We start from the raw sequence: 25,713 nt of genomic DNA on the forward strand, positions 1-25,713 counted from the left end.
CCTGGTGCATTTATGGTGTCTTAATAAGTGGCGGAGAGTCGTCTCAGAAACCAGGGACCAACCAGGTAGACTCCCTATAGCTATGCCCCTGGATCCTGTACCCCATTACATATTATTTAGAGATGAGCGAGCACCAAAATGCTCGGGTGCTCGTTACTCGGAATGAAATTATCGCGATGCTCGAGGGTTCGTTTCGAGTAACGAACCCCATTGAAGTCAATGAGTGACCCGAGCATTTTTGTATTTCGCCGATGCTCGCTAAGGTTTTCATGTGTGAAAATCTGGGCAATTCAAGAAAGTGATGGGAACGACACAGCAACGGATAGGGCAGGCGAGGGGCTACATGTTGGGCTGCATCTCAAGTTCCCAGGTCCCACTATTAAGCCACAATAGCGGCAAGAGTGCCCCCCCCTCCCAACAATTTTTACTTCTGAAAAGCCCTCATTAGCAATGCATACCTTAGCTAAGCACCACACTACCTCCAACAAAGCACAATCACTGCCTGCATGACACTCCGCTGCCACTTCTCCTGGGTTACATGCTGCCCAACCCCCCTGCCCCCCCCCCCCGCACGACGCAGTGTCCACAGCGCACACCAAACTGTCCCTGCCCAGCCTTCAGCTGCCCTCATGCCACGCCACCCTCATGTCCATTTATAAGTGCGTCTGCCACAGGAAAAGCAGGCACACACTGCAGAGGGTTGGCACGGCTAGGCAGCGACCCTCTTTAAAAGGGGCGGGGCGATAGTCCACAATGCTGTACAGGAGCAATGAGAAATGCAATCCTGTGCCACCTCCATCTGGAGTTGCACACGTGGGCATAGCAATGGGGAACGTATGTGCCACACACTATTCATTCTGTCAAGGTGTCTGCATGCCCCAGTCAGACCGCGTTTTTTTATAAATAGTCACAGGCAGGAACAACTCCGCAATAGGAATTCCGTGTGCACCCACAGCATGGGTGGCTCCCTGGAACCCACCGGTGGTACATAAATAAATCCCATTGCAGTGCCCATCACAGCTGAGGTAATGTCGTGGTTAATGCAGGTGGGCTTCGGCCCACACTGCATGCCCCAGTCAGATTGGGGTTCTTTACAAGTGGACAGATGTAGGTTAAACTCCGTGTGCACCTACAGCATGGGTGGCTCCCTGGAACCCACCGGCGGTACATAAATATATCCCATTGCATTGCCCATCACAGCTGAGGTAATGTCGTGGTTAATGCAGGTGGGCTTCGGCCCACACTGCATGCCCCAGTCAGACTGGGGTTCTTTACAAGTGAACAGATGTAGTAACAACTCCCTGTGGACCCACAGCATGGGTGGGTGCCAGGAAGCCACCGGCGGTACATAAATATATCCCATTGCATTGCCCAACACAGCTGAGGTAATGTCGTGCTTAAAGGAGATGTCCCGAGGCAGCAAGTGGGTCTATACACTTCTGTATGGCCATAATAATGCACTTTGTAATGTACATTGTGCATTAATTATGAGCCATACAGAAGTTATAAAAAGTTTTATACTTACCTGCTCCGTTGCTAGCGTCCTCGTCTCCATGGAGCCGACTAATTTTTGGCCTCCGATGGCCAAATTAGCCGCGCTTGCGCAGTCCGGGTCTTCAGCAGTCTTCTATGGAGCCGCTCGTGCCAGAGAGCGGCTCCGTGTAGCTCCGCCCCGTCACGTGCCGATTCCAGCCAATCAGGAGGCTGGAATCGGCAGTGGACCGCACAGAAGAGCTGCGGTCCACGAAGGTAGAAGATCCCGGCGGCCATCTTCAGCAGGTGAGTATGAAGACGCCGGACCGCCGGGATTCAGGTAAGCGCTGTGCGGGTGGTTTTTTTAACCCCTGCATCGGGGTTGTCTCGCGCCGAACGGGGGGGGGGGTTAAAAAAAAAAAAACCCCGTTTCGGCGCGGGACATCTCCTTTAATGCAGGTGGGCTTCGGCCCACACTGCATGCCCCAGTCAGACTGGGGTTCTTTACAAGTGGACAGATGTAGGTTAAACTCCGTGTGCACCTACAGCATGGGTGGCTCCCTGGAACCCACCGGTGGTACATAAATAAATCCCATTGCAGTGCCCATCACAGCTGAGGTAATGTCGTGGTTAATGCAGGTGGGCTTCGGCCCACACTGCATGCCCCAGTCAGACTGGGGTTCTTTACAAGTGGACAGATGTAGTAACAACTCCCTGTGGACCCACAGCATGGGTGGGTGCCAGGAAGCCACCGGCGGTACATAAATATATCCCATTGCAGTGCCCTACTCAGCAGAGCTAACGTCAGATACAATACAGGTGGGCTTCGGCCCACACTGCATGCCCCAGTCAGATTGGTAATATGTACCTTAACAGTAACCTCGTTGGTGGTAATGTGGTGGTGACTGCGGACCTAGTAGCGCGGTTTTATGTAGTTGGTTTTCGGAATGTGGCCATGATTAAGTGGGCCGTGGCGGGGGGATGGTGGTGGTGCTCTCTTGTTGTGTCGTTAAAGGGGAAATTCTTGGACTGCCACCAGACGGACCAATGCAAAGGTATTTGCCAAGAATGTTTTCATTGTTGGAGGAGGAGGGGGATGTTTTGGAGGCACTATGTGTCCTCTCCACGTGTCCGTGGTTATATGCACCTTAACAGTAACAGCGTTGGTGGGAAATGGCCTCGCCACCATCATGTCTTTGTGAAGCCTCTGTTTCCACACCCCAGTGACATACCATTAGCTGCGGTATAGGCAGAGCCCAGAATTATTAACATTTCAGCGGTAGCATTAGGACAGGCCCCACTAACATATCACTAGCAGCAGTATAGGGGGAGCGCAGTCTTAGTTCCATTTCAGTAATAGTAGCACTCAAGACAAGCCCCAGTAACAATTCCCATTGCAGCAGTTTAGGGAGATAACAGTCTCTTTCACATTTCAGTAGCTGCATGTTACGGCACTCTGCCCCCCAGAGCGCCAGGTGGGGTGCCCTGATCTTCCCGCACCCCACTGTCCCTGCCTACTTGCCTCGGTCCTGGCTAACCCCAGGCGGACAACTGGGCGGCGGTCCCTGCGCTGGCTAGGGACCTGGCGACTACCTAGATGGAACTACTAACAGGGGACAGAGTGCCGACAGAAGAGGCAGGTGGAAGAAACCAACAAAACTTAAAAGCAGAGTACGTCTGGAGATGGAGCTCACAGGTAAACAGACAGGCTACTGAGGAGCAACTAGCACAGACTGGAACAGACCTGACTAGAGGCTAGCAGAACCAATAACTGGCAGTGAGCTCAGGTCACTGCCAGCCTTTTAACTAAAAGCCTCCGCCCAGGGGCGGAGAGTGGGAGGAGCTGACTCTCCCACTGTTGCATAAGGAAGGTGGAGGAGAGCGGGCGGCACCCTACGGGCGGACACGCCCACGCTGCTGCACGCTGGCTGCTCCACGCCGCTGCACGCTGGCTGCTCCACGCCGCTGCACGCTGGCTGCTCCCCGCCGCCGGGGGAGCCCCGACAGCAGAGCTCTGGGACGCCGGAGCCGACATCGGAGCGCCGCGCGCCGGCCGTGGGAACCAGCGCCGCCCTGCATGGTAACATTACCCCCCCTCTGACGGGGGACCTCCGGGCCCCCGGAAACTCGACCAGGCTTATACGGAAAACGACGGTGGAACCGCCGTACCAACACGGGAGCGTGAACATCACGTGCGGCCACCCAGGAGTGATCTTCTGGTCGAAACCCCTTCCAGGCCACCAAATATTGTAGGGTTCCTCGACACCGACGAGAATCCAGTATCTCCTGGACCTCGTATTCAACTTCATCCCGGACCAGGGTGGGCGGAGGGGGACCGGAGGTGGGCATCACCGAAGGGACAAAAGGTTTCAATAGCGACTTATGGAATACCCTGTGAACCCTCCATGTGGGTGGCAGCCCCAGCTCGTAGGCGAGAGGGTTCACCACACGTGTGATGGCAAACGGCCCTACGTAACGTGGCGCCAGCTTCAAGGACGGAACCCGCAATTTGAGATTTTTAGAAGACAGGTATACCTTCTGTCCCACCCTGTAAGGTTCAGACACAGACAGACTCTTCCCACTACGCAACTGCATACGGGCCCCCGCTGCCTCCAAGTTCCTCTGTACCTCTTTCCATACCCCCTGAAGCGTATCTGTGGTGACATCCGCTGCAGGACAGACCGACGGGGTAGGGACTGCTGTAAGGAATCGAGGATGCTGACTGTATACACAAAAAAATGGAGACACCCCAGTGGAAGAACAACGGCGGTTGTTTAGTGCAAACTCTGCCAAGGGCAGGAACTCTGCCCACTGATGAGCCTTTTCGCTAGCAAACAACCGTAAATATTGCACTAAATCTTGGTTCTTCCGCTCAGTCTGACCATTAGTCTGCGGGTGGAACGCTGAAGAGAAGGAAAGCGACGTTCCCAGGTTTCTGCAGAAGGCACACCAAAACTGCGACACAAACTGAACCCCGCGATCAGATACAATATTTTGGGGAACCCCATGTAGGCGAATTATTTCCTTTACAAAAATCGTGGCGAATTCTTTTGCCGAGGGTAGCTTTTTTAACGCCACAAAATGTGCCATCTTGGAGAACCGGTCGACCACCACTAAGATAGTGGTGCACTTCTGGGATTCTGGAAGGTCAGTGATGAAATCTACTGATAGGTGCGACCATGGGGTGGAAGGAACCGGTAGCGGTCTCAGAGGACCCTCCGGAGGACGCCGCCGACTCTTATTGCGAGCACAGACCGAGCAACCCCTCACAAAGTTGCGGATCTCCTGAGACATGCCTGGCCACCAGAAGTGTCTGGGACAAAGCTCCAGGGTCCCCTGGAACCCTGGATGCCCGTCGAGAACCGACGAGTGAGACTCATCCATGACTCTAGGGCGTAGGGTCTCAGGCACAAACCATCTGCCCTCCGGCACCCCCGAAGGAGCGTCCTGCTGAGCATCCTGTAGTTGAGGGACGAAGTTAGACTCCACAACTGCCACCACCACGCCGGGGGCTAAGATATTCTCGGGAGTCATGGTCTCACTATCCGGTACCCCGAAACTCCGTGACAGGGCGTCCGCCTTCACGTTCTTCTCTCCTGGGATATATGTCACGACGAAATTAAACCTGGCGAAGAACAGCGCCCACCTGGCTTGACGAGCTGTGAGTCTTTTAGCATTGGCGAGATATACCAGATTCTTGTGATCAGTATATACGGTAATTGGGTGTCTAGCACCCTCAAGATGGTGTCGCCACTCTTCCAGGGCCCATTTGATAGCCAATAGTTCGCGGTTACCCACGTCGTAGTTGCGCTCTGCTGAATTGAACTTCCGCGAAAAGAACGCACATGGGCTATACCCAGACCTCCCACTGACTTCCTGCGACAATACTGCTCCTGTCCCCACTTCAGACGCGTCTACCTCAATAAAAAAGGGTAGTTGTGCGTCCGGCTGTATTAGCACCGGGGCAGTCGTGAATGCCTTTTTTAGACGGCTAAAGGCCTCAAGGGCTGCAGGCGACCACTTACCCAAGTTGGCCCCCTTCTTAGTCAGGTCGGTCAGAGGTTGAGCAATAACTGAGTAATTCCTAATGAATTTGCGGTAAAAATTTGCAAAACCTAAGAACCGCTGAAGAGCCTTGAGGTTGTCTGGTCTGACCCATTGGGAGATTGCTGCTACTTTATCAGACTCCATCTGAATCTCTGTGGGTGAGATTACATAACCAAGGAAGGATACTTGTTTAGAACCAAACATACATTTCTCTAACTTGACGAAAAGTTGATACTCGCGCAAACGGGTCAGGACCAACCTCAGGTGCCGCACATGTGAGTCCCAGTCAGGCGAGTACACCAGAATGTCGTCAAGATAGATGACCAGAAATACCCCCAGAAAGTCGTGGAAGACCGCGTTCATAAAACCCTGAAACACAGCGGGGGCATTACAAAGTCCAAAAGGCATGACCAGACATTCAAAATGTCCTAACGGGGTGTTGAACGCCGTCTTCCATTCATCTCCCTCTCTAATGCGAATTAAATTGTAAGCCCCCCGCAAGTCCAGTTTGGAGAACCAGTGGGCCCCTACCACCTGATTCAACAAGTCAGGAATTAGGGGCAAGGAGCACTGGTTCTTCACAGTGATTTTATTCAGGGCCCGATAATCCACACAAGGCCTTAGTGTCCCGTCCTTCTTCTCTACAAAGAAGAGACCCGCCCCGGCGGGGGACCTGGACGGCCGGATATGCCGGTTGGCCAGAGCCTCCGAGACATAGGACTTGAGGGCTTCATGCTCACGGCCTGACAAATTGAAAATGGCTCCCTTAGGGATGGGGCTGTCGGGAATCAGATCAATACCACAGTCCCACTCCCTATGAGGAGGCAGAGCCTTAGACAGTTTTTTGGAGAATACATCCTGAAAGTCTGACAAATACTCCGGAATGAGCACCGTATCTGCGGAGCACACAGCTATGGTAGACAGGTGGTCATGACAGGATGATCCCCAATGAGTCAATTCCCGGGTGGACCAATCAAATTGGGGATTGTGCAGTGCCAACCAGGGCATACCAAGCACCACATTAACCGACATTTTCTCCATAACCAGGAAGGACAGTTCTTCCGAGTGGAGGATCCCCACCGTGAACTGTAATCTTGGGGTCCTCCATCGTACCAGGCCTGTAGAGAGGGGGTAGCATCGATACTGGTAAAATGAATTGGCGTCTTCAGCGCCACAAATTCCGCTATCAGAGTACGGACAAAACACAGACTTATCAAGTTGGCGGCTGCTCCAGAATCAATAAACGCCCGCCCTGATCGGGAAAAATCCCGGAATTTAACATGACACGGTACCAAAAGTTTAGGAAGTACCTGAAGTCCTAGGCGATCCTCCCTGCAATCGCCTAGGACTCGGAGTTTTCCGCCGGTTCCGGCTGCGAGCGTTGAGCCCTCAGTGGGCAGGTTATCACCCGGTGTCCAGCTTTCCCGCAGTAGAGGCAGAGACGGTGCAACAAACGGATCCGGCGTCGCTCTTTGGGGTCCAGCGGATCCACCTCCATCGGCTCGGACACAGGGACTGGTAAGGAGGAAGAGGGACCAGGACAACCGACCTCCCTGACTCTACGGGTTTGCCTGTCCTGCTTCCTAGACCTGAGCCTCCTGTCTGCCTTCACTGCTAGCTCCATAGCCTCCCTTAAGGACCCGGGAACGGGATGGGAAATTAACAGGTCTTTAACTGCGTCCGAGAGGCCCTGCAGAAAAACGTCTTTCAGCGCGCTATCGTTCCATGCCGTTTCCCCCGCATAGCGTCTGAAGTTGGAGCAATAATCCTCCACACAAGCCGACCCCTGCCGCAGCGCCAACAACCGCGAAACCGCCAACCCTGCTCGGTCCGGTTCATCGAAGATACCCCCGAGTTCCTGAAAAAAGGAGTCCACAGACTGCAGGCAGGAGGAACCCTCGGGGATGGAAAAGGCCCATGTCTGGGCAGAGCCCCGCAGCAGGGACATTATCAGCCCGACCCTCTGAGCCTCTGACCCGGAAGAACGGGGACGCATCCGAAAAAACAGGCGGCACGCCTGTCGGAAAACAAAAAACTTGTTCCTCTCCCCAGAAAACGCCTCGGGAAGAGGGCACTTGGGTTCGGGGCTGGTTGCGGCGTCCGATCCCTGCAACACCCCCCGCTGCTCCTGGGCCACCATGCGGGCAGATAAATCCTGGATCACAGGCCCCAGGGCCTGCAGCTGGTTTGTGAGGGAACTGATTGCCTCCATGACAAACGGATTTTAAGGGCCACTTATTATGTTACGGCACTCTGCCCCCCAGAGCGCCAGGTGGGGTGCCCTGATCTTCCCGCACCCCACTGTCCCTGCCTACTTGCCTCGGTCCTGGCTAACCCCAGGCGGACAACTGGGCGGCGGTCCCTGCGCTGGCTAGGGACCTGGCGACTACCTAGATGGAACTACTAACAGGGGACAGAGTGCCGACAGAAGAGGCAGGTGGAAGAAACCAACAAAACTTAAAAGCAGAGTACGTCTGGAGATGGAGCTCACAGGTAAACAGACAGGCTACTGAGGAGCAACTAGCACAGACTGGAACAGACCTGACTAGAGGCTAGCAGAACCAATAACTGGCAGTGAGCTCAGGTCACTGCCAGCCTTTTAACTAAAAGCCTCCGCCCAGGGGCGGAGAGTGGGAGGAGCCGACTCTCCCACTGTTGCATAAGGAAGGTGGAGGAGAGCGGGCGGCACCCTACGGGCGGACACGCCCACGCCGCTGCACGCTGGCTGCTCCACGCCGCTGCACGCTGGCTGCTCCACGCCGCTGCACGCTGGCTGCTCCCCGCCGCCGGGGGAGCCCCGACAGCAGAGCTCTGGGACGCCGGAGCCGACATCGGAGCGCCGCGCGCCGGCCGTGGGAACCAGCGCCGCCCTGCATGGTAACACTGCAGTATAGACAAGGCCCCAGTTACATTTATGTAGCTAAAGTGTAGGCCAACCCCACACACCTTTCTGTGCCATGAGTGCAGGCGAAGAACATAGAAATTACAATGATTACACTGTTGGTGAGGGCCCAAAAAAATTGGTGTAGCAACAGTACTAATGTACCTCAGAAAAAATTGGCCATGCCCAACCAAGATGGCAGGTGAAACCCATTAATCGCTTTGGTTAATGTGGCTTAAGTGGTAACTAGGCCTGGAAGCAGCCCAGTTTAACGAAAAATTGGTTCAAGTTAAAGTTTCATCGCTTGTAAGAGCATTGAAGCGTATAAAAATTGTTTGGAAAAATTATATGAGTGAGCCTTGTGGCCCAAAGAAAAATTGCCCGTTCGGCGTGATTACGTGAGGTTTCAGGAGGAGGAGGAGGAATATTATACACAGATTGATGAAGCAGAAATGTCCCCGTTTTGGATGGTGATACAGAACGATGCTTCCATCCGCGGGTGCAGCCTACGTATTGCTTAGGTATCGCTGCTGTCCGCTGGTGGGGAAGAGAAGTCTGGGGAAATCCAGGCTTTGTTCATCTTGATGAGTGTAAGCCTGTCGGCACTGTCGGTTGACAGGCGTGTACACTTCTCTGTGATGATTCCCCCAGCCGCACTAAACACCCTCTCTGACAAGACGCTAGCCGCGGGACAAGCAAGCACCTCCAGGGCATACAGCGCGAGTTCAGGCCACATGTCCAGCTTCGACACCCAGAAGTTGTAGGTGGCAGAGGCGTCACGGAGGACGGTCGTGCGATCGGCTACGTACTCCCTCACCATCCTTTTACAGTGCTCCCGCCAACTCAGCCTTGACTGGGGAGCGGTGACACAGTCTTGGTGGGGAGCCATAAAGCTGTCCAGGGCCTTAAAGAGTGTTGCAGTGCCTGTGCTGAACATGCTGCTCGATCTCCGCACCTCCCCTGCTACCTGGCCCTCGGAACTGCGCCTTCTGCCACTAGCGCTGTCGGATGGGAATTTTACCATCAGCTTGTCCGCCAGGGTCCTGTGGTATAGCAACACTCTTGAACCCCTTTCCTCTTCGGGAATGAGAGTGGAAAGGTTCTCCTTATACCGTGGGTCGAGCAGTGTGTACACCCAGTAATCCGTAGTGGCCAGAATGCGTGCAACGTGAGGGTCACGAGAAAGGCATCCTAACATGAAGTCAGCCATGTGTGCCAGGGTACCTGTACGCAACACATGGCTGTCTTCACTAGGAAGATCACTTTCAGGATCCTCCTCCTCCTCCTCCTCCTCCTCAGGCCATACACGCTGAAACGATGACAGGCAAGCAGCATGGGTACCGTCAGCAGTGGGCCAAGCTGTCTCTTCCCCCTCCTCCTCATCCTCCTCATGCTCCTCCTCCTCCTCAACGCGCTGAGATATAGACAGGAGGGTGCTCTGACTATCCAGCGACATACTGTCTTCCCCCGCCTCCGTTTCCGAGCGCAAAGCGTCTGCCTTTATGCTTTGCAGGGAACTTCTCAAGAGGCATAGCAGAGGGATGGTGACGCTAATGATTGCAGCATCGCCGCTCACCACCTGGGTAGACTCCTCAAACTTTCCAAGGACCTGGCAGATGTCTGCCAACCAGGCCCACTCTTCTGAAAATAATTGAGGAGGCTGACTCCCACTGCGCCGCCCATGTTGGAGTTGGTATTCCACTATAGCTCTACGCTGCTCATAGAGCCTGGCCAACATGTGGAGCGTAGAGTTCCACCGTGTGGGCACGTCGCACAGCAGTCGGTGCACTGGCAGATTAAACCGATGTTGCAGGGTGGCAGCGTCCGTGTGGGACTTGCGGAAATGTGCGCAGAGCCAGCGCACCTTTACGAGCAGGTCTGACAAGCGTGGGTAGCTTTTCAGAAAGCGCTGAACCACCAAATTAAAGACGTGGGCCAGGCATGGCACGTGCGTGAGGCTGCCGAGCTGCAGAGCCGCCACCAGGTTACGGCCGTTGTCACACACGACCATGCCCGGTTGGAGGCTCAGCGGCGCAAGCCAGCGGTCGGTCTGCTCTGTTAGACCCCGCAGCAGTTCGTGGGCCGTGTGCCTCTTATCTCCTAAGCTGAGTAGTTTCAGCACGGCCTGCTGACGCTTGCCCACGGCTGTGCTGCCATGCCGCGCGACACCGACTGCTGGCGACGTCCTGCTGCTGCTGACACATCTAGATTGCGAAGCAGAGGTTGAGGAGGAGGAGGAGGATGCTTTAGTGGACGAAGCATACACCGCTGAACATACCACCACCGGGCTGGGGCTCGCAATTCTGGGGGTGGGTAGGACGTGAGCGGTCCCAGGCTCTGACTGTCCCAGCCTCCACTAAATTCACCCAATGTGCCGTCAGGGAGATGTAGTGGCCCTGCCCCCCTGTGCTTGTCCACGTGTCCGTTGTTAAGTGGACCTTGGCTGTAACCGCGTTGGTGAGGGCGCGTACAATGTTGCGGGAGACGTGGTCATGCAGGGCTGTCATGGCACATCGGGAAAAGTAGTGGCGACTGGGAACTGAGTAGCGCGGGGCCGCCGCCGCCATCATACTTTTGAAGGACTCCGTTTCCACAACTCTATACGGCAGCATCTCAAGGCTGATAAATTTGGCTATGTGGACGGTTAACGCTTGAGCGTGCGGGTGCGTGGCGGCGTACTTGCGCTTGCGCTCCAACACTTGTGCTAGCGACGGCTGGACGGTGCGGTGCGAGACATTGGTGGATGGGGCCGAGGACAGCGGAGGTGAGGGTGTGGGTGCAGGCCAGGAGATGGTAGTGCCAGTGTCCTGAGAGGGGGGTTGGATCTCAGTGGCAGGTTGGGACACAGGGGGAGAGGCAGCGGTGCAAACCGGAGGCGGTGAACGGCCTTCGTCCCACCTTGTGGGGTGCTTGGCCATCATATGTCTGCGCATGGTGGTGGTGGTGAGGCTGTTGGTGGTGGCTCCCCGGCTGATCTTGGCGCGACAAAGGTTGCACACCACTGTTCGTCGGTCGTCAGGCGTCTCTGTGAAAAGCTGCCAGACCTTAGAGCACCTCGGCCTCTACAGGGTGGCATCGCGCGAGGGTGCGCTTTGGGAAACAGTTGGTGGATTATTCGGTCTGGCCCTGCCTCTACCCCTGGACACCGCACTGCCTCTTGCAACCTGCCCTGCTGCTGCCCTTGCCTCCCCCTCTGAAGACCTGTCCTGAGTAGGCGTTGCACACCAGGTGGGGTCAGTCACCTCATCGTCCTGCTACTCTTCCTCCGAATCCTCTGTGCGCTCCTCCCTCGGACTAACTGCCCTTACTACTACCTCACCGATAGACAACTGTGTCTCATCGTCATCGTCCTCCTCACCCACTGAAAGGTCTTGAGACAGTTGCCGGAAGTCCCCAGCCTCATCCCCCGGACCCCGGGAACTTTCCAATGGTTGGGCATCAGTGACGATAAACTCCTCTGGTGGGAGAGGAACCACTGCTGCCCAATCTGAGCAGGGGCCCGAGAACAGTTCCTGGGAGTCTTCCCGCTCTTAGCATGTGTCATTGTAGTGGAGTGAGGAGGCTGGGAGGAAGGAGGAGCAGCAGCCAGAGGATTCGGATTTGCAGCACTGGACTGCGCAGAACTGTGGGTGGATGATAGCTTGCTCGAAGCACTTTCTGCCATCCATGACAGGACCTGCTCACACTGCTCATTTTCTAATAAAGGTCTCCCGCGTGGACCCATTAATTGTGCGATGAATGTAGGGACGCCAGAAACGTGCCTCTCCTAATCGTGCAGCAGTTGGCTGTGATACACCTGGATCAGGAGCTCGGCCAGTGCCCACACCCTCACTTGGGCCTACGCGTCCTCGGCCGCATCCACTTCCTCTAGGCCTACCCCTACCCCTCAGCATGCTGTATTACCAGTGATTTCCCAGGAAATCCAGGAAATAAATTGGCGCAAGCCTGCAGGCCAAATAGAATTTTTGCCCTTTTTTTTAAAGGAAAGGCACACTGACTATATTCAATCAATAATAAATGTGTTCTGTGGCCCTGCTGTGTGTCATAGAAGTGCAGTGTTATTAACTGCAGCAGAGCGGTGATTTCCCAGCCAGGAAATAAATTGGCGCAAGCCTGCTGTTAAACTTAGCTGGCTGCGTATGATTTTTTTACGTTCTCCACCCACCACACACGTACCCAGAACGCTGAGGACTGTCAGAGGCAGGTCAAATAGAATTTTTCCCTTTTTTTTAAAGGAAAGGCCCACTGACTATAATTAATCAATAATAAATGTGTTCTGTGGCCCTGCTGTGTGTCACAGAAGTGCAGTGTTATTAACTGCAGCAGAGCGGTGATTTCCCAGCCAGGAAATAAATTGGCGCAAGCCTGCAGGCCAAATAGAATTTTTCCCTTTTTTTTTAAAGGAAAGGCCCACTGACTATATTCAGTCAATAACAAATGTGTTCTGTGGCCCTGCTGTGTGTCACAGAAGTGCAGTGTTATTAACTGCAGCAGAGCGGTGATTTCCCAGCCAGGAAATAAATTGGCGCAAGCCTGCTGTTAAACTTAGCTGGCTGCGTATGATTTTTTTACGTTCTCCACCCACCACACACGTACCCAGAACGCTGAGGACTGTCAGAGGCAGGCCAAATAGAATTTTTCCCTTTTTTTTTTTAAGGAAAGGCCCACTGACTATATTCAATCAATAATATATGTCTTCTGGCCCTGCCTACACAATTCTGTCCCTGTAGTATTACCGCAGGGCGCAATGCTCTGCACGGCCGATTTGGAAAAAAAAAAATCTGCAACACTGCTAACAGCAGCCTGCACAGTACTGCACACGGTTAAATGTGGCCCTAAGAAGGACCGTTGGGGTTCTTGAAGCCTACACTCACTCCTAACACTCTCCCTGCCTAACCACCACTTCTGTCCCTGTAGTATTACTGCAGGGCGCAATGCTCTGCACGGCCAATTTTGAAAAAAAAAAAAAGTGCAACACTGCTATCAGCAGCCTCCACAGTACTGCACACGGTTAAATGTGGCCCTAAGAAGGACCGTTGGGGTTCTTGAAGCCTACACTCACTCCTAACGCTCTCCCTACAGCAGCTCCAGCATGATAGCACTTTCCCTCAGCTAAGTCACAACGCATCTGAGGCGAGCCGCGGGAGGGGCCGATTTTTATACTCGGGTGACACCTGATCTCGCCAGCCACTCACTGCAGGGGGGTGGTATAGGGCTGGAACGTCACAGGGGGAAGTTGTAATGCCTTCCCTGTCTTTCTATTGGCCAGAAAAGCGTGCTAACGTCTCAGAGATGAAAGTGAAAGTAACCCGAACATCGCGTGGTGCTCGTTAAGAGTAACGAGCATCCCGAACACCCTAATATTCGCCCGAGCATCAAGCTCGGACGAGTACATTCGCTCATCTCTAATATTATTGTCTGATTTCCAAGGTCAGCCAAATTACTTCTATATAGGATTAAATAGGTAATGAGTCAACATCATATGTACTTCACCTGAATTTTAGTGGGTGCCATGATGACAGCAAAGGTGGAGAGATGTGTGCAGATACAACGTGTGCGGTTCTCTCCGTTTAACTGCTTAGTTCTACAACCATGGGTTGACCAAACTTCCTTTTTTATGTCATAAAATACACACCGCAAATCGTGGAATGGTTTTACAGCCTATATGTGAAAATAGATGTAAAAGGTTAGACAATTTTTTTTAAATCTCACAACTGTTATTAGTGGATTATAGTTCGATAATAGTCAGGAAAATAATTTTAGTGCACCAGATACATATGTACGGAACTTCGTTGTACAGCAAGAGTTTAGACATAGGCCCAGTTAATATATGTAGCTACTGAGGGGACCTTTGCCTCTTTTCTATGGATTGCATGAACCTCCACAAGTGATACTTTTGCTCCCATTCAATGACCACAGCTAGCTCCAAGACAGAGAATCCTTTCCTCATTGCAATATCAGCATGTTGTCCTGTCCAGACTATTAAGATACCAACACCAATTACACTGGTCAACATGATTCTTCAGAAGAAAACTAAATACTGATTCTAGTGCAGTTTTATGTCCTGAATTCAAATATGTAATCGGAATTTATCCATCAGACATAGTTTTTTTTACAGTCTCTTTCATTTTTTCCAAACTTTAGTGTTCTTTAAAGCATGCCAAGGGATGAATTAATTTTATATTTTCTGTTTTAAATAATGTGTACTCAGAAAACTATCTTCTGTTATGCAAGCTTATTCTTGTTCAGACATGTTTCAATATATTTAGATTCTGTTTGCTACAGTAAGCAGACCGTCAGTAGTGAACTTGTGAGTCAGTCAACATAAGTATTTGTTTCTCTTAGGCTGCCTGCAGGTGGGCGGAAATTCTGCGGCGGGATTTCCCGCAGAATTTCCGCCCCTGGAAGCTGCCATAGGATTGCGTTAACAAACTCAATCCTAGGCAGATGGCCGCGATTTGGCTGCGCGAAATATCGCGCAGCATGCTCTATTTCTGTCCGGCCCCCGGCTCCGCTCTGCACATGTGCCAGCTGCCCAGCAGCCGGCACATAAAAGAGACGGGGCCGCAGGATCAGGTGAGTGACACGCTGCTCTCTGCAGACGCTCGGGTCGGGTCCCGCTGCGAGAATTCTCGCAGCCAGATCCAACCCGGTCGTCTGCAGGCGGCCTTAAGACGTAGTGTTTTGTGCTGTATATTGTTCTTTTTTATTTTATTTTATTAGTTTTGGAAAAGTTTCAATATGCCAAGAAAGTGTGTTAGTCATCTAGACACTTTCTGCTAGGTGGGTAGTGAAATAACCTTCCACTATCGGAAGCGAAATTTCACACCACTTGTAGAAAAGTATTATAAACTTTATTTTGGGTGTAAAGTTGGCAATTTTGATAAACACTGGGCCACAAATATATGCTGTGTATCATGTGTTAGGCTTCTCACTGGATGGAAAAATGGTACACCCTATGTCATTTGCAATTCCAATGATTTAGAAGGAACAGAAGGACCATTCAACTGATTGTTATGCTTGCTTTGTTTAACTAATATTGAGGAATCACATCTAAAACAAAATATACAATTACCTATCCCAATTTGCCATCTGTAATGAGGCCTGTATTACATAGTGAAGAGTATCCTGTACCAAAATGTCCAGATTTTATGACCTTACGGAATAGTCCTGACTCTGACTCAACTCATACTGAAGAAGAGACAAGAGAAGTGCTCCTACATTCGAAGTAAGTTGTTCATCAGAACCCCACTTTTTAACTTATTCACCCATTCGAGATTTAAACTTGTCTAAACAACAATCTAAACTTTTATGTTCCAGGCTTAAAGATTGAAATCTACTCCGCAAAGTTACAAGGATATGCATTTATCGTGGTCGCCATAGTGAATTCAAGGACTACGCCTCTAAAGAGAATAGTGTCATTTCTTTGGAATAATGTTTGTTCAGTCATAGAGGGTCTTGGAAATCAACACCAGCCAAATGAGTGGGGATTGTTCATAGACTCGTCAAAAGTTAGTTTGAAGGCTGTACTTCTGCATAATGGCAATGAATTGCCATTAATACCTGTGACGCATGCAACTGATATGAAAGAGATATATGAAAATATGAAACTACTGTTAGAGAAAATCCAGTATACAAAATCTGGAATATCTGTGGAGACTTGAAGGTAATAGCGTTATTGCTGGGTTTGCAACTTGGATATACTAAATTATGCTGCTTCTTGTGTGAATGGGACAGCAGGGATAGGAAGCCTCACTACATTAGGAAACAATGGCCTAAACGTGAATCTCTTCTTCCTGGGCACAAAAATGTGTCAAATACCCTGTTAGTGAATCCTGAAAAAGTAATATTACCCCCCCCCCCCTTCATATAAAACTGGAACTAATGAAATAATTTGTGAAAGCAATTGATAAAAACTCTGCTGCATTTAAACATTTGAAATCTACATTTCCCAAAGTTAGTGATGCAAAACTGAAGAATGGAATTTTTATAGGACCACAAATAAGATCACTTATATTGCATGATGAAAAGTTTGGGAAACTGTTAAATCCACTAGAAAAAGCAGCGTGGAAATCATTTAAGAATATCCGTTGTGGTTTTCTTGGAAATCATAAAGCAGAGAACTGCTGTGAAATAGTGAGGGAATTCATACAAAGCCATGGGATGCAACATGTCTTTAAAAATTTATTTCTTGGACTCCCACCTAGACTTCTTCTTCTCTTGGGGCTGTCAGTGAGGAAACATGGTGAGCATTTTCATCAGCAGATTTCTATGATGGAAAAGAGGTACCAAGGCAAATGGAGATCCAGTATGTTGGCTTGACTAATGCTGGACTAGGAAGAGAGACATCCCAAAGCAAAATATAGCCGGAAATAATCATTTACAACTTCTTAGGTAAGCCAAAATGAGGTACATATTTATCATTTAGTACTATTTTGATAAAACTTTAAACATGTGTCACAAAAAAACCCTGCCTGAAGGGAAAAATCTGAAAGCATATTTGAACTCAGGATGAAAAATATTCTTAGATTCAGTTAATTTTGTTCTTGTGAAAGAAAAAAGGTTTTATTTTGTTGACCAGGGTTATTTATGATCACCTACAGGAGATCCTCATTGAAGACCATCTAAATGCTCTGGGCTAAATTGGACAGTTGTTCCATGTGATTATACGTCAAACATGAGGGCAGGCTTTAATTTAAAAGTAATTAAGCATTAAGGCTCATGTAGTGTACACGAGCGAGTTATGGCTCTGTTCAACCCCAGAGTTCTGAGGAGCCGTAGTACGGCACCCCTAGACTTTTAAGTGGGCCTTCTGAACCTTTCCTGACATTTATGTAATGTTTGCATTGGACATTGCCGCACAAAAAATTGGTGCAGTAAGAAATTCAACAGGCGACGTAAGGGGGTCACATTGTAGAAATACAACTTAATTAACGCAGAGGTTCACAGGCCTATTAGTTACAGTTTCTTGGTGGTTACACTACTTGACACCTCACTTGTCAGTTTGGCCAATATTTGCTTGCACTTTACTTACACTGACAAAGAAAGACTATGCTTGTTGGTTACACTTTAAATGGTGGTGTTGGACTCTGGATTCACACAGTGGGTGGGTCAGTTGTGTCTAAGCTTGTGGTGTGGGCGATATTCATCCACCTGTGATCGGTACAGAGTTCCCCTGAAATGGTGATTCGCCACTCGGTATTAAATCACAGAATCAGTCGTGAGGAGCACTGGCAGTTTCACGATCGGATATTCCTTACTAAGGTGTTGTTCCTAGCTCACAAAACGATAGCCTTACGCTGGATGTATAGGCGTTCCCTAACGCTCTCAATATGGCAAAATTTTGTTAATTCCACTTTGCCGTATGACAACACAGTCTTTAAAAATAAAAAATACCTTGGAAAATTCCATAAGGTGTGGGGGAGGTGGTGTGGCTTGACAGACACAACTTCCACACAGGTTTATTGAATAGAGCTGTATCTAGGACTGGTCGATATTGTACTTATATGTTGGTTGTAAACAATGTACCTGTGTAATTCTCCCTAAGCTTGAAAAAATGATGACGTATGCTAAGTTTTCTATTCATATACTGTATGGTATATTGTTCAATAAAATTAGTTTAAAAAAAATAAATCACAGGATCTCGCTAGTGGCCTCTTGGTAGCTTGCACTCTTCTTCACAACTCACTTGTCAGTTTGTGCATTATTATTTGGCTTGCCATATTCTCAGAGCCTTCCATGATCAGCAATTCACCAGCTGTGCCTGATTCCTCTTTTGATAAGGCATAAAGCTCTTTTCTTGCAACAGCAGCTCTCCTCTCTTCCAAGCTGCTGGTCATATCCCCTCAATCAGCGTCACCCCACGTCAGACTATAGTGGTGCTAACAAACTTGTATAAGTAGACTAAGCTTCTCTCCTGCTAAAGATGTATTACAGTGTCTGGACACATATTGCATCCGACCCTATGTGCACTGTAAGTGGGATCCAACAATAGGTATGTTTCTACGTTAGGAAGTCAGGCGGCAGCAGAGGCAGGTGACGGTAATTCAGGGTGGTTTATTGCCAAACTCTCAATCATAAACAAAACACAGGCTTTCTCCAGCCATATAATGTCCATAAGGCACACAAAAAAAACAGTCCTTGCAATTTTATGCAGAGATTCTCACCCAACCCTTCTCCTCAGGGTTTAGCTTCCCTCAGCTCCCCAGGTTAACTCCACCGGGTTTCCAGGGACTCTGCGCAAAGTCTGATCTCACTTTGGTCTGGCTGAACACACTCTGCAACCATTTCTCTCTTACTGTGCTTTCCTGCTCCTTTTTCAATTAGGTTTCAGCCTTGTTCCAGGTTCAGGTACTTCCTGGACTGGAATATACGTGTGACCCGGACAGCCCCTATCTCATGCAAACTCCGGAGTTATGTCCCAGAGTCTAGTGACCTCCGTGGTATATACACACCCTCCAGGACTTTCCCCCTTACTCCACTACAGCACACATACATAGCATGCATATAGTTGGCATAGTAGAATAATTATCACAATACTTTTTTAAGTTGCAGTGTCCTGTTAATATAAACAGCTTACTCAAGTCCTGGGTTTATGGGTATGACCCAGAAACCAAGTTGCAGTCATCACAATGGAAGCATCCAACATTCCTAAGGCCAAAAAAAGCATGTCAGGTTTGCAATAATGTCAAAGTCATGCTGATCATCTTCTTTGACTCCAGTGGCATAGTTCATCATGAGTAGCACCACAAGGCACAACCATCACTTACAAGTACTAGCAATCGGTTCTACGTTGCCTTCTAGTGCTGTGAGAGACAAGCAGCCGGACCTGTGGGCAGTGGACAATTGGCAGCTCCATCATGATAATGTGCCTTCCCATTCTTCACATTTGATACAGAGTTTCCTGGTCAAACACAACACACCTGTGCTTCGTCAGACTCCCTACTCTCCCGACATGGCTCCATGTGACTTCTGGCTTTTCCCTAAGCTGAAAATGCCTCTGAAAGGAACCAGATTTCAGTCCAGACATCATGCTGAATGCAATGGACCAGCTACGTGCCATCTCAAAAGAAAAGTTTCAGCACTGCTTCCGACAGTGGCAGAAGCATTGGGAGAAGAGTGTGGCTGCCAAGGGGACTACTTTGAAGGAAATTAGTGTAAGATTTTTGTATCTGAATACAATTTTTTTTTAATGGATAAAGGTTGTATACACCCCTCATATACTTGGCATTGCCCAGATTACTCATCTATTTTGTAAATTTGTAAAAATCCTGGGGAAAGGTAACTAAGATCTCTTGTGGGATACCTAACCTTGCACTTGTTGTTGGAAATCTACTTTCTTCAACTATAGATGTGGCACCAAATGATGTAATCTGGAAACGTGCGTTTTATCTTCTTAAGTGCTTTAGGAAGTGCTTTGATTCTGAAGTAGTTCCAGATATATAAGAAAGAAGATCCTGTGGTGGCGTTTTTCGAGAGGTGGAAGTTTAACATTTCCACTCCTACAATACCTTTCAAGAGGCTCCACTTAAGATTTCTTGGCATGACAGTGGCTAGATATGTGCTCCACGGGGAATATTTATTTCTCCCATTTTCATATTTTGCATTTATGTTCAGAACAGGTCCCTACTAGAGATGAGCAAGCACCCAAATGCTCGGGTACTCGTTATTCGAGTCGAGCTTTTCGTAGAATTCGAGAGCTCTACTCGAGTAACGAACCCCATTGACTACAATGGGAGACTCGATTTTTTTTGTATGTGGGCTGCCGGATGCCAACCTTTTTTTTTTGGTTCGTGTGTGTTCTCTCTCTCTCAGCCAAAAAATTTGCTATTGACGTGCGCTGCGTCACAGCGGGGAGGGGCAAAAAACTGGGTCGGGGTCGAAGACGGCGTGATGCTCGTTCGAGTAGCGAGCACCATCGAGTATGCTAATACTCGAACGAGCATCAAGCTCGGAAGAGTACGTTCGCTCAACTCTAGTCCCTACCCATATGCGGATTGACATCACGACAATAAACATCTTCCTCTCCCTGACTCTGCAGGTAGCCTCTTACTGGGGATTAACATTTCCTAACTTCATAGGTAGCACCCTAAATGTAGGCCGCCAATTACTACTGTGCAACACTGAGCTAGGTCATGGTCTTTCACTGAGAGGAGCAGCCGTGCCACCGTGATAACCATCTTTTCGCTGCCCCCACCTCAGTCTGGCCCTTTCTAGATGGAGCCAGATCAGGAGAAGAGTATGCTCTATACCCAGTGGCTATAAGCTTTTTCTGATACTTGGCAGCCATCAGTAACTGCTGCAAGCAGAGTTAGTTCTGATTGCAGCAGTTAACTCTATGTGCCGTAGCCAAAGATAACCACGTGTCTAAACAGGCAGCAGTAGAGGGGGGACCCATTTCCACACACTATCGGTAGCCCCCACATCCTGATTAGAGGATGCTGATGGGCTACCATGGCAGCCCAGAGCCTACTACAGCTCATAGGGCTACTATGCAAAGATGTCTGTCAAGCCCTGCAGGAGGCAAAATAAAAAATCATTATGTACGGTAATACTAAAGTATTGCAGTATATAGTACAAGTCAGGTTTCCTGTGGGGACTAAATAAAAGGGAAGTCAAAAAAGATTTTATAAAGTTTTTTAACAGTTAAAAAAAGTTAAATGCCAAAAATACCCCTTTTCCTATTTAAAAAACCCACATATTTGGTATCGCTGTGTACATAGAAGTCCAAACTATTAATCCCTTAGTGACCAAGTCTGTTTTTGCCTTAATGACGAGGCCAAATTTGGGAAATCTGGCATGTGTCACTTTAACATAGAATAACTCCGTAAAGGTTTTGCATATCCAAGTGATTCTAATATTGTTTTTTTGCCACATATTGTACTTGATTTTGTTGGTAAAAATAGACCGATAGAATTTGTGTATGATTATTTTTTCACATTTTCAACTGCAATATCTCAAATATGTGCAAACATACAGTACAAATTGTTGATAAGATATATATTCCTATCTGTTTACTTTACTCTGGAAGCACATTGGGAAAACAGTAGGCTTTTTTAAACTATTTAGGACACGTACAAATTTAACATTAATTATTAACATTTTGAGGAACATTTTGTTTTCCTACACCAAGCCAAGATTGCAAAGGCTCATAGGTGTCAGAATGATAGATACCCCCACAAATGACTGCATTAAAAAAAATCCCCTTAAACCCCTAGTTTATTCACTGATGGGTGTCATGAGTATTTTGATCCCACAGTTGTTTTCAAGAGTTAATGCAGTTTAGGGGAGAAAAAATAAAATGTCATATTTTTTCTATAGTGCACATAAAAATGAGGATTTTCACCCCATAATGGACATTTGTCCTGTGTTCAGAAAACATACTCATTGTGTCCCTAATCTTATGTCTGTATGCACAATGGGGCTCAAATGATAAAAAAAGAAATGGGGAAAAAAGAAAAAAAAGGGTCATGTCATTAAGGGGTTGAATAATGTACTAACTTCCTTCTCTGGGTCATTATGATGCAGGGATACCACATGTGAAATTTTATTTTTAATTTTTTACAAAGCAAAGGGAGACAAGAGTTTTTGTTTTTATTTTTTTTTAAATAATTTTTTAACTTTTTTTTTTGTCCCTCTAGGTGACTTCCACAGAGACCCATCAGGACCCCCTGATCCCATTCCGGGGGTCCAATGGTGACAGTCCTTTACATGCTGCAGTCACATAGACTGCAGCATTTAAAGGGTTAACACAGCAGAGATTGGAGGTTTTCTCTGATGTCTGCTGTAAGCCAAGCACCAGATCTCTCTGCCACAAAGACCATCGGCTTGCTTCTGACTAGGCCTGTAATTCAGGGAACACCCATTGGATTTCAGGGCACAACTGAATAAATTCCTGGCCCCATTGCTCACTTGTAGCTCACATGAAACTGCCAAAATGGTAGAACTCCCCCACAAGTGACCCCATTTTGAAATGTAGACCCTTTAGCCCATTTATCTAGGTGTGTACTTAGCATTCTGAATCCACATTTTTGTGCAAAAATTATTACAAAACAAGTGAAAATAAACAAAATCAATTTGTTTTTCACAAATTTGTCACTTTTATAACAGTTTTCTTTCTATCAGGCAGGAAAAACAGATTTTATAGCACTAGTTCTTCTGTGTTTACCAAAACCCTTATTATAACCCCAATCTGCTTACAAGACACATGGCTAGGCCTATAATGGAGGGAAGACCCATTGGATTTCAGGGCATAACTGAAAAAAGGTCAGGCCCTATTGCACACTTATGCAGAAAAAAATTGACTCTCTAAAAAGACCGCCTCCCTTTTATTTGGCATTCTCTATATATTAGATAAAATTAATAATGTAAGATTGTGTGCTATGTATCAAAATGGGTAATTATGGAGGCCTGGTTGGGATGGGCACATGAGGCAATAAAATCGGGTTTCCTTCCTCTCATGCTTGCTGCAAACCCGGCACTTTTTTGGGAGGTATTTTTTTATCTCAGTGGCAGTGATGGGGAGTAAAAAGTGACAGTGTGTGTGCCTTCATGCCTCCTTTTACTGGAGGCCTACTAGATAATAGCAATCACAGGCCTGGGGACCGCTCATCGCGGTCCACAGTGACAGCTCCAGACTTTCAGCTACCTCCAGCAGCCAATAGCAGGGAGCTGTCACATACACGGACCCCGAGGCTTTACTCTGCAGGGCTGACGTGTTTTCACGGCCCTTTAGATTAAAGCCCAGACACCCAGGACGTGAAAACACGTATGGATGGTCACTAAGGGGTTAAAATACAACATTTATTATGCATGGTGAGGATCGTAAACAAGAAAGGATGGAATGCCAGGATTGTGATTTTTTTTTAAATCCAAAAATGTGAATAAAAAATGATCAAATGGATATATGCACCCCAAAACACATATAAAGCTAATAAAAACTACAGCTCACTCCTCAAAAAACGAGCCCTCACACAGCCCAATCAGAGAAAAAATAGAAAGTTAATGGTCTCAGACTGTGATGAAGGAAAGCAATTTTTGTTTAAGAAAAAATATATTTGCATTGTTATTCATTATAAAAATGTATTTGTTTTTTTTTTTAAACACAAAAACATAAAAAATAATAAATTCTAGAGATGAGCGAGCACCAAAATGCTCGGGTGCTCGTTGCTCGAGTCGAACTTTCCGCAATGCTCGAGGGTTCGTTTCGAGTAACGAATCCCATTGAAGTCAATGGTCGACTCGAGCATTTTTGTATATCACCGATGCTCCGCTAAGGTTTTCATTTGTGCAAATCTGCAAAACCCACGAAAGTGATGGAAACGACACAGATACGGATAGGGCAGGTGAGGGGCAACATGCTGGGCTGCATTTCAGGTTCCCAGGTCCCACTATTAAGCCACAATAGCGGCAAGAGTGCCCCCGCCCCCTAACAATTTTTACTTCGGACAAACCCTCATTAGTAAGGCACACCTTAGCTAAGCACCACACTACCTCTAACCAAGCACAATCACTGCCTGCGGGACACACCCCTGCCTCTTCTCCTGGGTTACATGCTGCCCAACCCCCCCACACGACCCAGCGTCCACAGCGCACACCAAACTGTCCCTGCGGAGCCTTCAGCTGCCCTCATGCCACACGCTGGCCTCATAGCCACACCACCCTCTTGTCTATTTATAAGTGTGTCTGCGATCAGGAGGAACCGGAGGCAGACACTGCAGAGGGATGGCAGGGCCAGGCAGCAACCCTCTGTAAAAGGGGCGGGGCGATAGCCCACAATGCTGTACAGAAGCAATGAGAAATCCAATCCTGTGCCACCTCCGTCAGAAGCTGCAAACGTGGGCATAGCAATGGGGAATCCATGTGCCCACACAGTATTCATTCTGTCAAGGTGTCGCATAGCTCAATCGACACTGCAAGGGGAAAGCCGTCTGTGCTCTGCCCCCTACCCAAGTCAGTCAGTGTCTTTATGCCAGACAGGTCAAACACCGCAATGGGAACTAAGTTTGCACCAACAGCATAGGTGGGTCCTAGGAAACCAAAGACATGAACAAAACATTGATCTGAGCGGTCAAACATGGCAGATTTGCACCGCGCCCACGACATAGGCCTCGGCCCACAGCTTCAGCAATCCTAGGCAGGAAGCGGACTTTCACTGCACCCAGGACATAGGCCCCTGCACAAACCCACAGCAATTGCGGGCCTACAGCGGACTCCAATGCTAGCGTAGCTGTGCACGTCTCATTAGCGCTGTATTGCTCCTGTAGTTTGTCCCAATGCAGTGCCCTTAGATAGTAGAGCTAACGTCAGATTAAATACAGGTGGGCTTCGGCCCACACTGCATGCCCCAGTCAGACTGGTTTTTTTTATAAATAGTCACAGGCAGGTACAACTCCGCAATGGGAATTCCGTGTGCACCCACAGCATGGGTGGCTCCCTGGAACCCACCGGCGGTACATAAATACATCCCATTGCAGTGCCCTGGACAGCAGAGCTAACGTCAGATTAAATACAGGTGGGCTTCGGCCCACACTGCAGGCCCCAGTCAGACTGGGGTTTTTATAAGTAGACACAGGCAGGTACAACTCCTTGTGGACCGACAGCATGGGTGGGTCCCAGGAAGCCACCGGCGGTACATAAAAAAATCCCATTGCCCTGCACAGCTGAGGTAACATCAGATAAAATGCAGGTGGGCTTCGGCCAACACTGCATGCCCCAGTCTGACTGGGGTTTTTAATACATAAACATAGGCAGGTACAAATCCCCTATGTGAAGTCCCTGTGGACCGACAGCATGGGTGGCTCCCTGGAACCCACCTGCGGTACATAAATAGATCCCATTGCAGTGCCCTGGACAGCAGAGCTAATGTCAGATTAAATACAGGTAGGCTGCGGCCCACACTGCAGACCCCAGTCAGACTGGGTTTTTTTATAAGTCGACACAGGCAGGTACCACTCCCTAATGTGAAGTCCGTGTGGACCGACAGCATGGGTGGGTCCCAGGAAGCCACCGGCGGTACATAAATAAAACCCATTGCATTGCCCTGCACAGCTGAGGTAACGTCAGATAAAATACAGGTGGGCTTTGGCCCACACTGCATGTACTAGTCAGACCGGGGTTTTTAATACATAAACACAGGCAGGTACAAATCCCTAATGTGAAGTCCCTGTGGACCCACAGCATGGGTGGCTCCCTGGAACCCACCGACAGTACATAACTATATCCCATTGCAGTGCCCTGGACAGCAGAGCTAACGTCAGATTACATACAGGTGGGCTTCGGCCCACACTGCATGCCCTAGTCAGACTGGGTAA

At 48.9% G+C, this 25,713-nt stretch overlaps 1 protein-coding gene across 1 annotated transcript in view; it reads right to left on the bottom strand.

Moving 5' to 3' along the window:
* Positions 1 to 25,713, bottom strand: part of LOC136610194 (adhesion G protein-coupled receptor E1-like) — a 70,406-nt gene that overhangs the window by 13,004 nt on the left and 31,689 nt on the right. Inside the window, exon 7 of the mRNA XM_066589436.1 lies at positions 13,895 to 14,062. Coding sequence (XP_066445533.1) covers positions 13,895 to 14,062 — 168 coding nt within the window. The remainder of the gene's footprint in view (positions 1 to 13,894; positions 14,063 to 25,713) is intronic.

This window comes from Eleutherodactylus coqui, chromosome 2 (assembly GCF_035609145.1).
Source record: "Eleutherodactylus coqui strain aEleCoq1 chromosome 2, aEleCoq1.hap1, whole genome shotgun sequence".
NCBI lineage: Eukaryota > Metazoa > Chordata > Amphibia > Anura > Eleutherodactylidae > Eleutherodactylus > Eleutherodactylus coqui.